Raw genomic sequence first — 15,962 nt, 5'->3', positions numbered from 1 at the left:
CCTGTTATTAATAATCTCTGTGTACTCACCTGTAGTGGGCAAAGGTGAAAGGCAGGGAAGCTCTATGCGATGTGCAAACCCCTCTGTTTTTCCCAAGCCACTTTTGCTTTAATTGTTGCTCCAAGCCCAGCATGAGAAGAAGGGGGAGGTTTAGGGATATTTCTCCAAAAATACCCACACACCCTGCATGGGCATAGATACCTTGGCTGTGTACATACCAGAGTCTTAATGTGTGTCACACAGATCTGATTATTCCATGTGTGCTTTTGGTCACATTCATCTACACATGAACATTCATTTGAACTCTTTTAAGTGTTTTATTGTCTACGCCAGTGGTTCCCAATTAACTATGTTCTGCAGACCCCCAGTTTTTGAATAGCCAAGCCATGGACACCCTACTTTTGAAAATGTTATGGTAGTTTTTGTTATGTAAATGGTTCTGTGGACCCCTTGGGCTCCACAGACCACCAGTTAGGAGCCACGGGTGTGCACTAGTGTGGTGTCTTGATAGGATGTATTCTCACTGTGAGGTGTTGTCCCCTCCCCTCAATAAGTACTTCCTTACTTGTCCCAGAGTTCCAGAAACTGAGGTCCATTGTGGGTATGTGCACAGGTAATTGTTTACCTGTGCGCTGAGTAATTTTATTTTTATAATTGAGATGCAAGTTTTCCCATGTACTAAACTTGAACAAAGCTGTGAGTTGAAAAGATTGTCTGTTGCACCACAGTGGAAACACCAAATTATATTGGGGGGGAATGTGGACTGCCACTTGGATGGCGACTGAATCATGTGGATGACATGAAAAGTATCCTCACGTGGAATGCATTGAATGCACTTTAAACTGCTGTGTGTAAACCCTTGTCGACTGATACATTTAATCTGAATAATCCTATAGCACTTGTAATATAGTGGTAGGATACCACTGTCATGGTAGCCTAATTGCAGCCACGTAATATGAACATTAACCATATTTTTAAAACTCAAGCTTTGTTGTAACCTTAGGAAAGCTGTCAAAGCTAGTGTACATTTGATATGGGGCCTAAGTCAGTATTATTGGGTTTCTTGTGTAATAAAGTTTGGATGATAAATTTCAGTTTTCAGATTAATGCAGAACAATATTAAAATTTGAGTATGCGATGCTGATTATTTGTTTACTTTTTCCAGTATGTGGAACAGTAGCAGCTGGTGAAGACGAGGATGAAAGTGAAACAGGGTGGATCGAAGGAGCTGCAATTCTCTTGTCTGTCGTTTGTGTGGTATTAGTCACAGCTTTCAATGACTGGAGTAAAGAGAAACAATTTAGGGGATTGCAAAGCCGCATTGAACAAGAGCAGAAGTTTACTGTCATCAGGGGTGGCCAAGTCATCCAGATACCTATAGCTGACATAGTTGTTGGTGATATTGCACAAGTAAAATATGGTAAATATAATTATTTATGATGTCATCTCTGGTAACTTCTTATTGAATGTATTTTAAAAGTACCATTTGGGCTCTTTCTTTTTTAGGTGACCTTTTACCAGCAGATGGTGTACTTATACAAGGAAATGACCTCAAAATTGATGAAAGCTCACTGACTGGAGAATCTGATCATGTTAAGAAAACATCTGATCGAGATCCTATGTTGCTCTCAGGTGAGTGATCAAATGATAGCGAAGAACTGGGCATGAGGTATTTTGGAAACTGGACAAAGTTTCCTACTTCAAGAACTAGGTTATGTGAAACACTGTCTTTCTAGGTGACAGCATGCTAAGATCTAGTACTCTTATGTATTATGTATCATGCTTTTAACCTTCTCAGGGCCGGAAAGATGGGTCTTAACAACAGGTAGGATTTCAGACATACAAGCATCCTTTAATGTGATTACTTTAAGCTAGTGTGCATCGCTGAAATGTCTCAACTTTCCATATTTATTAAACACTGTTTGTAGGGTAGTTTTATTAGACGCTAGTAATATGGATGCGGTGACCCCCTGAATTAAGTCAGCATGCCCTCATTTAGCTCCTCATCAATGAAATAAAAGATGAAATTATTCAAAGCCTGAAGTGAGTTACACGGTTAAGACTGCAGAAGTACTGCAGAGTGTTCCAGTTGACAGAATTCAGTTGTGCAAATATACAGCTATTGTTTTCCACTATACCCCAGAGACTATGCAGATTTAAACCTTATTGCCAGTCTCGAATTAACTGATTCACTATCTTATATAGTATAGCCATGAACAATAACAAACTGAGCGGTCTCCTGAGCATGTTGCTATTTCTCAGTGGCCCTGTTTGGCTGTATATCTGTCAGCACTCAGTGCCTGAGTTTGCTGTTGGTGATACTTACAGCTGCTCAGTTCAGTGCACTTGAGGTAGATAGGCATTATCTTTGCAAGACAGTATATTTACAAATCATTTGAAAAATAATGGATTTTATTAGAATGCTACCCTTAGCTAGCCTAATGGGGCTTGTCAAATCATGGCCTAAGATTTAAAGTATTCCAGTAGAAACTCAGATGTGCTCCAGATATAAAGGACTGATTGCAATATTTAGATATATTAGCAGCTTATGGGAATGCTGAAATGTGGTCTTTTCTTTGGAATGTGTTTTTTTCTTTTGGAAACTTGCTTCCCTAATCAACTTGATATCATGCAACTCATTATTATAATACATGAGTGTGTTAATAGTAAGAATGTTATGTTCTGTCTAATGCTACACTGCAGTTTTGTATAACTGTATTAAAATGTCTTATAAAAAGCAGTTCTAGTGTAAAGGACTTTACTGGAGAGCCCAACTCAAATTCCTCCAGGGGCCACTTTCGTTTATTAACCGAGCACGACTGCATGGCAGCTGCATTAACTACTGAAAAGCATTTTTTGCTACAGTTGTAACTGTGTTCAGTGCATTCTGCTAATCCCTTCTTGGCTTTGCTCCCATAGTACTGTTTCTTCTTTTTCTGACCTCTGTTAAACATCCCTCCTTCTCTGTGTGCCCCATAGTACATGCTGTGTCTTCACCACTACAAGTGTGCAGTCTATCTGTTTCCCCACTTGCAAGTGTCTGCATAACATGTTACCAACTCATTTTTCTTCTTTCTGTACCTCTGCAGTTCAGAACCCATCTGTTCATTCCTTTTCTTTCAGCATTTGCTCCATGTCTTCCGATTCATCTCACCCCTTATGTCTGATCTCTTGTGATTGTGCAACAGTGCACAATACTTTCACTCCCCTCAGCATATGAATTGCTGGGAAATCTGGAACAGGTGGACAAGGCAGCCTGGCTTGCTGGCTAGATCACTAGAACAAAACTCTGAATCCAGGAAGGGAGGAATAATACAGGCCTAATATGTCAGATTTACTCCCATCTTACTTCCAGCTTAGATAGGCCTTGACTATTTCTACAAATGTGGAGAAAGGTGTTTATACAATGGATTTTATTTTATTTTGAGAGAGAGATCCTTTCAGAAGGTACATCTCCAAGAATCTCAAACATTCCTTTCAGCTGCCCCATCTCACATTTAATACCCCCACCCCTCCAAAAAAAACCCCATAGAGAATGGGAAAGTAGTTAAAGGAGAAATTGGTAGACAGGTGCAATGGCAGCTCTCATCTTTTCCTGCACCTTATCCAAAGTTTTGGGCTACTTAAGGGTGCCCCACTATAATGCTGGCAAGGAAGGATCAAGTGCATGTGCCTTTGGTTCTTGGCCACATTCGTAAAATATTGTGGTCAGAAACCAGAAATGGCTACACTAACCTTTCATTCCGAAATGTGTGTTTAGTGGTTCTCCTGCAAGAAGAAAGTACAGTACAGCACTATATTTTACATTAAGTGTGGAGAACCTTTGGCCCTCCAGATGTAGCTATAATAATAATTATTATTTCATTTCTATAGCGCTTTATAGTTTTAAGAAAAAAACTCTTAAAGATATTTACAGCACAATAACATATTAAACAAAACAATCTAGAATAAAACATAAGCAACACAATTAACAGGAAACTAACATCATAGATTTGTAGAGTTGGAAGGGATCTTGAGGATGATCTTGTCCAACCCCCTGTGATGCAGGAATATTCAGCTGTCCCAAAGATGCATGAGTTTTAGTGTTGCACATCACATTGTTTGTAACTTTGTTGTTCAGTAGATTGTGCAACAGCATTCTGTTGGTGCAAAGCATTTCACCAGTGGAGTTAAATTCACTTTAACTTAGTGTTACATTGGATGCATCCCAGTGCATGTATGTGTGCATGTTAACTTGGTAGGCATGCATCTTATATAAGCACAAATGTAGCCCACATGTGGATTGCACAAATCCTGCTCACCTGCCAGCTTATTTTTCTGCAGCCTGCCCCCATGTGACTTTCCTTCAGCTAGATTTGCATAGGAGGAGCTTGGCGGGGGGAGAAATAGTTGCAGGGGGCTTTCAGAATGTAAAGGGTAACTGTTCTGGGTTTACTTGTGCACTCTTTTACTCCTAAAATTGCACACACACCCATTCCCGAAAGATTGTTAGGCTAAAATGGGAGTAATCCTATGTATGCTGCCCTGAGAATGTAGTTGAAAGGTGGCTATGAAAGGGGGATATAACTGCAATAGCACCAGTTTTTAGGCATTTACCAGTGATCTTGCACATCAGCTGTATATTGGCTAGCCAGTAGCTGGCTGTTGGTAGGCACAAAATTTTCTAATGGCTATAGTCTTACTTAATGGTTTTTATTGGCTTAGCGTTTCTTGGGTATTATAAAACCCTTTACTTTATATTTTCTGAATATCCTTTATTGATCAAAGGTGTGTTTCTGCTATAGGAAATTAATGGAAGTATTGTAATAAGTTTCTCGCTAACTTGTAGCAGAAGTCTGTCTGGAACTTTTCAAGAATATGAATGCTTTCACATTTCAGGTACTCATGTAATGGAAGGTTCTGGACGAATGGTAGTTACTGCTGTAGGTGTAAACTCACAAACTGGAATTATCTTCACCTTGCTTGGTGCTGGAGGTGATGAAGAAGAAGAAAAGAAAGAAAAAGAGAAAAAGGACAAGAAAAGTAAGCATGAAGTTTTGGACGGACTTTAGAGATACATTTTGTAGTTGCCTTCTCTTCTGTAAGAATGTTTGCAAGTGGTGTTGACCATGCAGAATGACAACGTAGTCAGGTACAAAATAACTACATAGAACTCCTGCTTCCACTTATTCCATTGTCCAAGCGGGTAAGTTTGAAAATTAAATAGTCAATTTTGTCTCTGAAGTCTTTCAAGTTAACATTCCCAACTTGCTTCAGCTGACACTTCATTACTCACTTAATACAATCACTCAAGTGCTCTTAACAGTATCACAAAAATAGGATGTGTTAAGTGAGGCCTGTCTGATATTAGTAAACTCCATAGATTATAGAGTGTTCCCTCTTTTATACTAATGGGAAAAATATGAATGGTGTTTTTTGTTTTTTTATATTTGAAGAAAGGCCATATCATTTGTTGTGTCCCTTTTGAAGTTAACCCTCTCCTCTAGCCCCTGAGATTTTTTTATTCTTTATTTTGCAATACCTATACAGATAGGTATAATACCACAGCTGCCATGGAGGACAGTATTCAGATATTGTTTAAAATTATACTGCTTCACCTGGAAACTGATATTCACCTCTTTGGTTTGTATTGCACCTCATAGATGACCTGGCTCTAGCTCAGAAAAAGATTTTTTTTTAGTGTGAACCTAATCAACACTGAGAAATCTCTCCACATTTGCTTGAATTAATGTCAAACTCACCTTTACTAATCTTGATATGTCAGGACTTGCATTAATAGCAATACTATAATGCGAGGAGGTTTAGGGCTGTATGCACTCCATGCTTGTACTGGGTAAACCAGTAAAAGGAGTAGCAGAAGCATTCTTCTAATTTCATTTGAACTATAGCTATAAAAGAATCTCATTTGTTATAATCATCCCCCACTTCCCCTGTTTCTCATGAATAGAATAACAACTCCTTGAGGTTGGGGGTAGAGGAAGATTTCAACTTTTGAGCTTATAGCTACAGTGGTACCTTGGTTCTCGGACTTAATCGGTTCTAGAAGTCTGTTCCAAAACCAAAGCATTCCAAAACCAAGGTGCACTTTCCCATAGAAAGTAATGCAAAATGGATTAATCCGTTCCGACTTTTAAAAACAACCCCTAAAACAGAAATTTAACATGAATGTGACTATCTAACAAGACCACTGAGCCATAAAATGAAAGCAAAAATAATGTTCTGTACTATAAAATAAATAAGACAGTATTGTAGATGATAAAAATTAAAATTTTTTTTTCTTACCTGCACTGATGATAATCATTGTTTGGATGGGGGGCTTTTATACACTTCCGCAGTCACACAATCAATCATAAAATGAAAAACAAGCCACAGTCACAAAAATGAAAAAGCCACACAAACAAAAACGCAAAAAATAGCAAAAACAAAAGCACCAAATATCACCTCAGAACACTGCAATCAGAAACGGAAGGCTTTAATTACAATGAGGGGGAGGACTTAAATTAGTTGCACAAGGGTAAAACGGGATAAAAAACCATTATTATGATGGGGGGGCCTTAAATTTGTTGTACAAGGGTAAAATGGGATGAAAATTGCCTTTATTACGATTGGGGGGGGACTTAAATTTTCCCCGCAAGGGTAAAACAGGATGAAAAAATCCTTAATGACTATGCGGGGGACTCCAATGAGCTGCACAACAGTGAGAACGGAAGCTTAGCAGCACGTTCAGCTTCCGAGGCAAAGTTTGAAAACCAGAACACCTACTTCTGGGTTTGTAGCGTTCGGGTTCTGAGTTGTTCGGGAACTAAGCTGTTCGAAAACCGAGGTACCACTGTATATATGTATTGTAAGCTTACATATGAAACTAATCACCTTTCAGCGCCTGTCACAATGTTCAGAGGCATAAAGTTCCCCCAAAGCATGGTACCTCTGAACAGTTGAACACTGTTACATTTAAAGAATTGCAGGCTTATTCTAAGTGAAATTAAACCTGAACATTCCAACTGTCTTCTGAAACACATTGGGATCTGCACCTTAGTATCAAGCAAGACATTATTCTAAATGTGTCATTAGCAATTACATCAAGTTTTTAATATTTAATACTAGGCACAGGGAGAGCTGAACTTCATGGGGAACATTGCAGGAGATTTAACCCTTTCTTTCACAGCCACAGTTGAAATGAAAATTGCCCCTGCCACCAGTAATGTCAATGGGAGCTTTTTTTCCTAAGGTGAATGGGGTGTGAGGAAGGATCTTTATTGATATAATGACTGGGGAGGGAAGGGTTAAGCCACAGTTCCCTGCATGCTGTGATCCTGGTGGCTATCAGCCCCTTTCCCAACCCTGTCATTTAAAAGAACCTACCTGATTTAGTTGCTAATAATACATTTAGTATGGTTTTAGATTGGTATGCATCCCTGAAGTCCAGAAAACTACACAATTACTGTGAAAGAGCCTTGTCCAGTGCAGCAATAAACACTTAGCAGACTTCGCAATTATAAGAGAAATTATAAACAGTCTCCTCTTCATGCTGTTGGTGCAGCAATGCCCTTTAAGACTAGATAATTGAGCAGAAGATCTCATTATCCAAATCTAAAAGTGCTTTATTCTTAGATTTCTAAAAACAACTATTTTTTTTATTGGCAGGTAAAAAACAAGATGGGGCTATTGAAAATCGTAACAAAGGTAATTAACAGTACTTACAACATTAACTTGATTTTTTTGAGCAAGCCGGATTAACCATAACTTTTAGGCAAAACTTGTGCATCACATTTTAAAACTATACATAGCTTAATCTTGCATCTAATATATGTAACTTGTCCTCACAATCTTATGCTAGGATATATGCAACTGATGGGATTCAGCAAATGCACCCTGTCAGTGGAAATGCTGTGTAAGGACTTCCACTTGCACAATGGAACCTTCTCCCCTTTCTGCTGTCTGTACCCAAAAAAAATTGGCTGGGGTGTGTGGCTCAGGAGAACCCTTAGAACAGCATGTGAGGGGAAGGGAGGAACAATTGTTCCTTATGGCAAGCTGCTTGTTAAAGCACAACATTGAATTCCTCCCATATTCTTAAATATGTTTAAGAGATTGAAAAGGGACCACAGGCTCATGTGCTCCTTTCCCCAACACAGAGCTTAAACTGCAGTTAAGAATTCGATCAGTGCCAATATTCACCAAAGTTAAAGCTAAGCTGGATTTTTGCTTAATACGGAGTTCTAGCTGGGGTTCCAAGTGGCTCACTCTCAGATGCGGCGGAGTGAAGGATGTAATTCTGAGGCCTCCTCTCAATCTGACCATGGTTTTATAGCAAGTCCAAGCCAGTTGATAGTCTGAAAAGTCAGTATTCTATTGCCGTGTTCTGTGAGGGTATAGTACTGTTCTTATAAAATGCAGGATTGTGTCTGAAAATGGCAGCCCACTGTCACTTTCCCTTAGTGTACTTTCCCTGTCTCTGCTTGTGATGTCCAGTCAGTGAACATTTCAGCAACAGACCCATGTTTGATATCACAAGGCATTGTGCTGTAATAAATCTATTTCTCAAAGCAATTTCTTTCATTCTCTGTGGCATGAGATGCAAATAACTGTATCCAGGGGGCTACAGATCTTTGTTTGCCATGGACCCCTCTCTCATGCACTCTAACCCTGTGGAGTACTCAGGTAAGAAGGGCAATGAGTAGTGCCCTTCGTCATTGTGTTGGACATGTGCAGAATGCTGTTTGTCTTTGTCTCAGCAGGAATAAAGAGAACTCCACTAAACACCCCTTGAGTTCTCTGAACTGGAGAAAAACTTGGGGGAAAGGATGCATGTATGCCTTCCCCCTGCATTTGACATGTGCCTAAAGCTAAGCAAACACCATTCCTTTTCCTAGAGTTTTCTGTAGTTTGCAGAATTTGGGTAATATGATTTTTGTTGGAGGCATGCAAAACAGGCAAACATGGAGTAGGGAGTCGCTTGGTCACATAAGCCAGTCTTGCTATCTATTCTTCACCCCTTTAATTTCAGAATATTAAATACATGCTGCTCTAGATATAGAATAAATGTCAGTGACTAAATCTTTAATTTGAGGTTTACTCTATAGTGTTAGGAGTGGTGGTTTATCTATTATTTCCCCCCTTAAACTTAGCAAAAGCTCAGGATGGTGCAGCGATGGAAATGCAGCCCCTAAAAAGTGAAGATGGTGGTGATGGAGATGACAAAAAAAGAAACAATATGCCCAAGAAAGAAAAATCGGTTCTTCAAGGAAAGCTCACTAAGCTAGCAGTTCAGATTGGCAAAGCAGGTATGGCTTATTTAGCGTTCATCCTTAATGCCAGATTCTTAATGAACAAGCATTCAACTGTAGATCTTTTCTCAAACTTAACTTTGTATTAAAATTTTGAAATGAGTTTTTGAGACCTATTTTTAGAGTTTTGTCAATAATATGAATGATTAACTGGTTCTCATCTCTTCCTAAAAGGATTGCTGATGTCTGCAGTCACAGTCATCATTCTTGTATTATATTTTGTAATTGATACCTTCTGGGTCCAGAAACGTCCTTGGCTTGCTGAATGTACACCAATATATATTCAGTACTTTGTAAAGTTCTTTATCATTGGTGTTACTGTCCTGGTTGTGGCAGTTCCAGAGGGTCTTCCGCTTGCAGTTACTATCTCACTGGCTTACTCTGTAAAGGTATGTGTGAGAAACCTATGCTTCTGTATGGTAGTACATTATATAGCATAGATATATATTCATAGATGTTTTTCCTAAGAAACTGGATCAATGAAATGTTTTGGAATGGTTTATCTGCTTGTTCTCTTGGTTTGTTCTGCATCAACCTATCTTTACAAACACTGTGGTCATAAAGTAATCACTCAGCATTAAATGTAACTCTTCCAAACACAAGGAATATGCTTGTTAAAATAACCCTTACAGTCGATGCATCTGTCAATTGATTTATCTTTACCCTCTGGGTACTAATTATAAAGCTTAAATATGAGATATCCATTGATTTATATTTATTATTGAGGAACCTCAACCGCGGCATGCACAATGACAAGTGAATTCTAAAAATGTGTTTAATGCTGTTAGACTGACTTAACCTCTTTTTTATAGAAAATGATGAAAGATAATAACTTGGTCAGACATCTGGATGCTTGTGAAACAATGGGAAATGCAACAGCCATTTGCTCGGATAAAACAGGAACATTGACAATGAACAGAATGACGGTAGTCCAAGCTTACATCAGTGAAAAACATTATAAAAAAATTCCTGAGGCACAAGCTATTCCTGAGAAAACCTTGTCATACCTTGTAACAGGAATCTCTGTAAACTCTGCTTATACTTCCAAAATCTTGGTAAGTGTGTATTGGAAACTATTGATTCAGTGGTAGAGTTAAAGCATGTGTTTTAACATCTCCCATTGAAACAATAGGTCTCATAACTTTGGAAAGATTGTTCTCATTTAAATTCTTCAGAGTTCTATAATAAACATGTTTACTAAAGTCATATATGTACATTACTGAAAGATTACTAAGCTGATGGGAAAGCTTTGATCCTTCTAAATAACTATTGAGAATATACCGTATTTTTTCGTGTATAAGACTAGGTTTTGTTACCAAAAAATTAGGTTTAAAATTGGGGCTCGTCTTATATACGGGTAGTGCTGATGGGTGTTTTCTTAATTTGGAGTCCCCAAAAATAGGAGACGTCTTATACATGGGGGCGTCCTATACACGTAAAAATATGGTAATTGAAATGAATGTTAATATATTTGAGCTTCCTTGGCTATATAATTTTTTGACATTTGGTTTTTGAAATGCCAAATGGCTCTACGTTGCTCTTCTCAGCTCTAATGCATTTTGAGTTGACATGTATTTCCTGGGATACAGCAACAACAATAAGAGTATAATAAATAGTAATAATTTAAAAGTTTGTCTATTTTCTGGATAAAATAGCATCAATTAATTCTGAAACTGATAATTTTATGCCTCGGCTTACTTAATTCATGGCTTAATTAGTTCAAATTTCTCAAGAACTAATGTATATGATCTACTGAAACTGTTCTGGAGTCACAAAGTTTCACTTGTCATTTTAGCTTTCTTGTCCTTTCAGTATTTTATCTGTTGCTCTGATTGGGAAGAGCAGTGAAATATGCAAGAATTGCCTTAGCAGACTCACCAAGCCAAACACCAACCATTCTCTGTGTGGCCTGACAGTGCTCAACACCCCCTGTTTTTGCAGTCTCAGGTAGGCAGCAAAAACAAGTTTATTGAGCTGCTTACAGAGCATGGTTAGTGAATTGAGTTTGGCTTTATGTGTTGTATTATGCAGGCCCACATACCTGCAAACTAGCAGTTGTACTGATTTAAGGACATGTTTACAAATGACACTATCCTTTATTTTTGTTTGGCCTTGATAAAAGGGCCATTCCATGCTGAACACCAAACTACAAATGTGTCTCTGTGTCTTGCCTGGTATTGAAATGTGCACCTGACCTTTCTCATTGCACCATTATCCTGCCAGTCTGTAAGAACTGACCCTCAGTTACTCATTGAGTCTAATTTAACAGCTTTCTAAGAACTAATATGACTCCTGAAATTGTCTCTGACTTTTAGTGCTTGTACTCTGACTTGAGAAGACAAATTCGTAATATATTTTTTTCTATTGGTTGCACTTTATGAACATTAAACTGCCCCCTAAGCAGTGACATATTCTTTAAAGATGTGTGTAAGCTAAAATTTGCATCCAGTTTCAGCATATAACTTGCAAACCTTCAGTGTATGATTTCTGAGAGGTTGAATTCTAAGTTGCTGCCTATTCCTTATTTCCTTGAACCAGAAGCAAATTCCTTCTCAAGGGTTTATTCTGTCTTTCAGCCTCCTGAAAAGGAAGGTGGCTTGCCCCGTCATGTTGGTAATAAAACTGAATGTGCCTTGCTGGGACTGCTTCTGGATTTGAAACGAGACTACCAGGATGTTAGAAACGAAATACCAGAAGAGGCACTTTACAAAGTCTACACCTTCAACTCTGTTAGAAAGTCCATGAGTACTGTGTTAAAGAACTCTGATGGTAGTTTCCGGATATTCAGCAAGGGCGCCTCGGAGATAGTACTTAAAAAGCAAGTTAACTTTTTGTGGTCTCTTATCATGTAACGGTGTGATGAAATTCCTGAAATGCTACCTTCTGTTTCTTGGCTTTTAAGCACTGTATTTCTTCATTGTCCAAGTCAGGAGTTCTTAGAACTAGCTAATTTAGAAACCTTTCCTATAAGATGTTGTTATAGGGCTTGCAACACAGCTGAATGCTTCATTGACCCAAACTTAAGCTAGTTACTTTCCAAATCTTTGGTGAATACAAAGTTGCATTTTACTTTCATTAGTCATGTGATGCAATGACTACTTTTTGGTAGAGGTTAGATATATAATCTTGTCGATTAATCATAGAAACAGTGAAGTATTTCCTGCTCGTCTTCCCTTTAAGATGATAATTTTCATTATCTGCCTATTGAATGAAATGTATTCTTTTCTTACTTTTTAATTGCAAAGTTTGGTGGTCAGTGAGGGCAATCTTGTTCACATGGACTGGGTGAAAAGGGAGCTAGAAACAGTCATTTTGCTTTTGCAGTTCAGGCTATTGTGTACTTTATCTTACAGGTCCACTGAACTGATTGCGGAAGATAAGGGGGGGTCTGTAGGAAAACATGACAATTCAGCTCCTGAACAGTTCCCTCTTTTGTGAAGAGGCCAGAGTTGGCTTGTAGCCTTGACATTCTTGTGAATATATGAATATGCATTTTATGATCTGCTAAGCACTTACCCTATATATAAAATATGACAATGCCAGGACTACAGCACCTCTTACTGGAACGGATCTTGCTACTCTTCTGAGCCTTGTCCTAATGTTTTTAACATCTGAGTGAAAACCTTTCCCATTTTGGGTGCATTTGACTTACCTTTGTTACTGCTGGGCTGTGAGATGCTGGCAAAGGGGAGCAGGATAAACTCCTGGGAAAAACTCCTAGAACATGGTAGGAATGCCGTACTGTGAATCCCTCCCCCTCCCCCACTTTTGTGCCTTCGCTAGCCTTTACCTTCCCTATCGCCACCACCAAGCATTGGCATAAAAATGTTCTCATATTGGGAGGTGGGATGACAAGGCAACCAAGTTCTTCATGAAATCTGTGCTGGGATGCATGTGTATCTAGCTGCTGCAAGATTTAGGAATATTTAATGTTAGCCCCAGAAAGTACCTGCGATGCAGATGACCTTTTTTATTGAGTGTTCTGAATCTTGAAAATCGTTTCTGTTTTGTTTTCAGGTGCTTCAAGATACTGAGCGCGAATGGTGAATCCAAAGTGTTCAGGCCAAGGGACCGTGATGATATTGTAAAAACTGTGATTGAGCCTATGGCCTCAGAGGGACTCAGAACCATATGTCTGGCATTCAGAGACTTCCCAGCTGGAGAACCTGAGCCAGAATGGGACAATGAAAATGACATTGTCACTGGGCTTACATGTATTGCTATTGTAGGCATTGAAGACCCTGTGAGGCCAGAGGTAGGCGGAAACTCTTCATTAAAGTGTGTTTTAGAACATTATTTGCTAAAGTAATAACTTAATGTTCTGCCAATGTTTGGAAACAATGCCGTACTTTAATTCAAAACAGGTGTAAGCATGTCAAGGCATTAAAATAATTCCCGAGACTTAACATAACCAAATAAAGATAAATTCACATCTTCATTTTGATTGGCTTGAGTTCGGTCTTCAAGTCCCTTTTGTGAGTGTAAAGTAACTGCTGCAGACGGTGTCATTTTTAGGGAAACATATCACATCCTGAATTTGTGTGAGGTGAGGTAGATCCCTCTGTCTCTTTAAGAACATGTCTTTATCCATGCTCCAATGCAATAGGTGGTGGTGGTGGAAATCAGCTACTTTTTTAAAAAAACCTAATTAAATACCCCCAAATGAGAGAAATATTCAGTATAAACAGCATGTGCATTTAATCTAAAAGTTACTAGACATTTGCAGAATGTTTTTTCCTGCCCTGCTGATCAAGCTTAAGTTGTAGTTTTCTTAGATAGCAAGTGAACCCTCATAAGTAGTCTGCTGTGTTACAGGGTTTGATAACAAAACTTGTGTCAAATATCTGAGAATTAGGCTTTGTCTCAAAATGGTAAGAAACATTTTATACATTAGTTAAACAGGAGACTTCAGTCCCGGTCTCTCTCTCAGCCCTAAAACCTTTCAAAGATGGGTCACCCAAATGTTTTTAGTAGTAAGTGCATTTAATAAGTTAATTGTAAGCTATAGGAGCTTAAGTTTTACAGGTGCCCACTTGTTGCCATTAACACCCAAATACAGTGGTGCCTCGCAAGACGAAATTAATTCGTTCTGCAAGTTTTTTCGTCTAGCAAATTTTTCGTCTTGCGAAGCACGGTGTCGGAAAAGTTTTGGAAAAGCTTCAAAAATCACCAAAAACCTCAAAAAAGGCTACCACACCGCGTTCTATGAGTTGCTCCTCAAAGTCAAGTCACAACTGTATTAACGGTGTTAAGAAAAAGGAAACAAACTTGCAAGACGTTTTCGTCTTGCGAAGCAAGCCCATAGGGAAATTTGTCTTGCAAAGCAGCTCAAAAACCGCAAAACCCTTTCGTCTAGTGAGTTTTTCGTCTTGCGAGGCATTCGTCTTGCAGGGCACCACTGTATACATGATTTGGAATATATGCCTAATAACATGATGATAGAAAATTATCTATAGAACTGTGCTAAGCCATATTATTTCAACTGAAGGACAATTTGAGATTAAGTAAGCAGGAGATTGGAGGGCAGGGAGTTGTGGATAAATAATGTTTCAAGCATGTCCATGTAGCAAAGCTTCTTCATAAACTATTCTTTATTCAAAATAAAAATTAGGTACCAGATGCAATAAAAAAATGCCAGCGTGCTGGTATAACTGTGCGGATGGTTACTGGTGATAATATCAACACTGCTCGTGCTATTGCTTTAAAATGTGGCATTTTGCATCCTGGTGAAGATTTCTTATGCCTAGAAGGCAAAGAATTCAACCGACGAATACGTAATGAAAAAGGAGAGGTAAGTTTGGTTAATATTATTCCCTTGAATTTTGGTTTTTGAAAGTTTGCTTAGTTATAAAGCTAATCTAAATTATCTTTGCAGATAGAACAAGAGAGAATAGACAAACTTTGGCCCAAGCTTCGTGTGCTTGCAAGGTCGTCCCCCACTGACAAACACACACTGGTAAAAGGTAAATAAGCATTCTCAGATAGAAGGGTTGACTATAACTGATTGCTTTCTGATTGGGTGTTAACCAAAGTATTTTAGAAAAGACTTGTCCAACCATTTATTCAAGGACATCTATTCACTGACTGGATAAAGGTCTTTAGGATCAAGAGGCCATATCTCTTGTTAATACGGTTAATATTAGGTCAAGGCCAAACATCAGCTCATGATTTGTATTTTGATAGCAATTCATATATCTGTACTTCCATTTTAGGTATAATAGACAGCACAGTTTCAGAACAGAGGCAAGTTGTAGCAGTGACTGGTGATGGTACCAACGATGGTCCAGCATTGAAAAAAGCAGATGTTGGCTTTGCCATGGTAAGTTTAACCTGCTGTTTACTGATTTTGATAAGTGCTCCTTGCTGAGCTGTACTGCCAGTTTTCATTGTGACGAACATTTGGATTTATACCAAAGGTTGAATGCATCTAACTTACACTCAGCAGTGGCAAGACCAAAACTGATTGCAGCTCCCTCGGCTTTCTGTTAACCCTATTCTGAAATAACCTTGAAGAGGGAAACTGCATAAACTTACAATGTCCATATACAGGATTACACATGTATGGAAAGTGAAACAGGACTGCAGTTGGGTTCCCATCTGTTCACTCTGTCAATTGAGATAGAAGCACAACTTGATTTTTCAGTATATTATGTTGCAGCTTTCTTGGTGAAGGAT

At 38.6% G+C, this 15,962-nt stretch overlaps 1 protein-coding gene across 15 annotated transcripts in view; it reads left to right on the top strand.

The window, feature by feature from the left end:
* The window catches only part of ATP2B1 (ATPase plasma membrane Ca2+ transporting 1), a 72,738-nt gene that overhangs the window by 44,841 nt on the left and 11,935 nt on the right, over positions 1 to 15,962 (top strand). For 12 of the 15 annotated variants that reach the window (XM_082240964.1, XM_082240953.1, XM_082240952.1 and 9 more), the window contains 12 exons: positions 1,166 to 1,420; positions 1,507 to 1,632; positions 4,879 to 5,022; positions 7,645 to 7,683; positions 9,129 to 9,284; positions 9,462 to 9,676; positions 10,100 to 10,342; positions 11,864 to 12,105; positions 13,305 to 13,542; positions 14,899 to 15,078; positions 15,163 to 15,250; positions 15,500 to 15,606. In XM_082240964.1, coding sequence (XP_082097090.1) covers positions 1,166 to 1,420; positions 1,507 to 1,632; positions 4,879 to 5,022; positions 7,645 to 7,683; positions 9,129 to 9,284; positions 9,462 to 9,676; positions 10,100 to 10,342; positions 11,864 to 12,105; positions 13,305 to 13,542; positions 14,899 to 15,078; positions 15,163 to 15,250; positions 15,500 to 15,606 — 2,033 coding nt within the window. The remainder of the gene's footprint in view (positions 1 to 1,165; positions 1,421 to 1,506; positions 1,633 to 4,878; positions 5,023 to 7,644; positions 7,684 to 9,128; positions 9,285 to 9,461; positions 9,677 to 10,099; positions 10,343 to 11,863; positions 12,106 to 13,304; positions 13,543 to 14,898; positions 15,079 to 15,162; positions 15,251 to 15,499; positions 15,607 to 15,962) is intronic. The other 3 variants (XM_082240965.1, XM_082240956.1, XM_082240957.1) reach the window with 1 other exon arrangement.

This window comes from Podarcis vaucheri, assembly GCF_965113315.1.
Source record: "Podarcis vaucheri genome assembly, chromosome: 10".
Taxonomy (NCBI): domain Eukaryota; kingdom Metazoa; phylum Chordata; class Lepidosauria; order Squamata; family Lacertidae; genus Podarcis; species Podarcis vaucheri.
The sequence above is the reverse complement of the archived record's forward strand: the minus strand, read 5'-3'. Positions and strand labels throughout refer to the sequence as shown.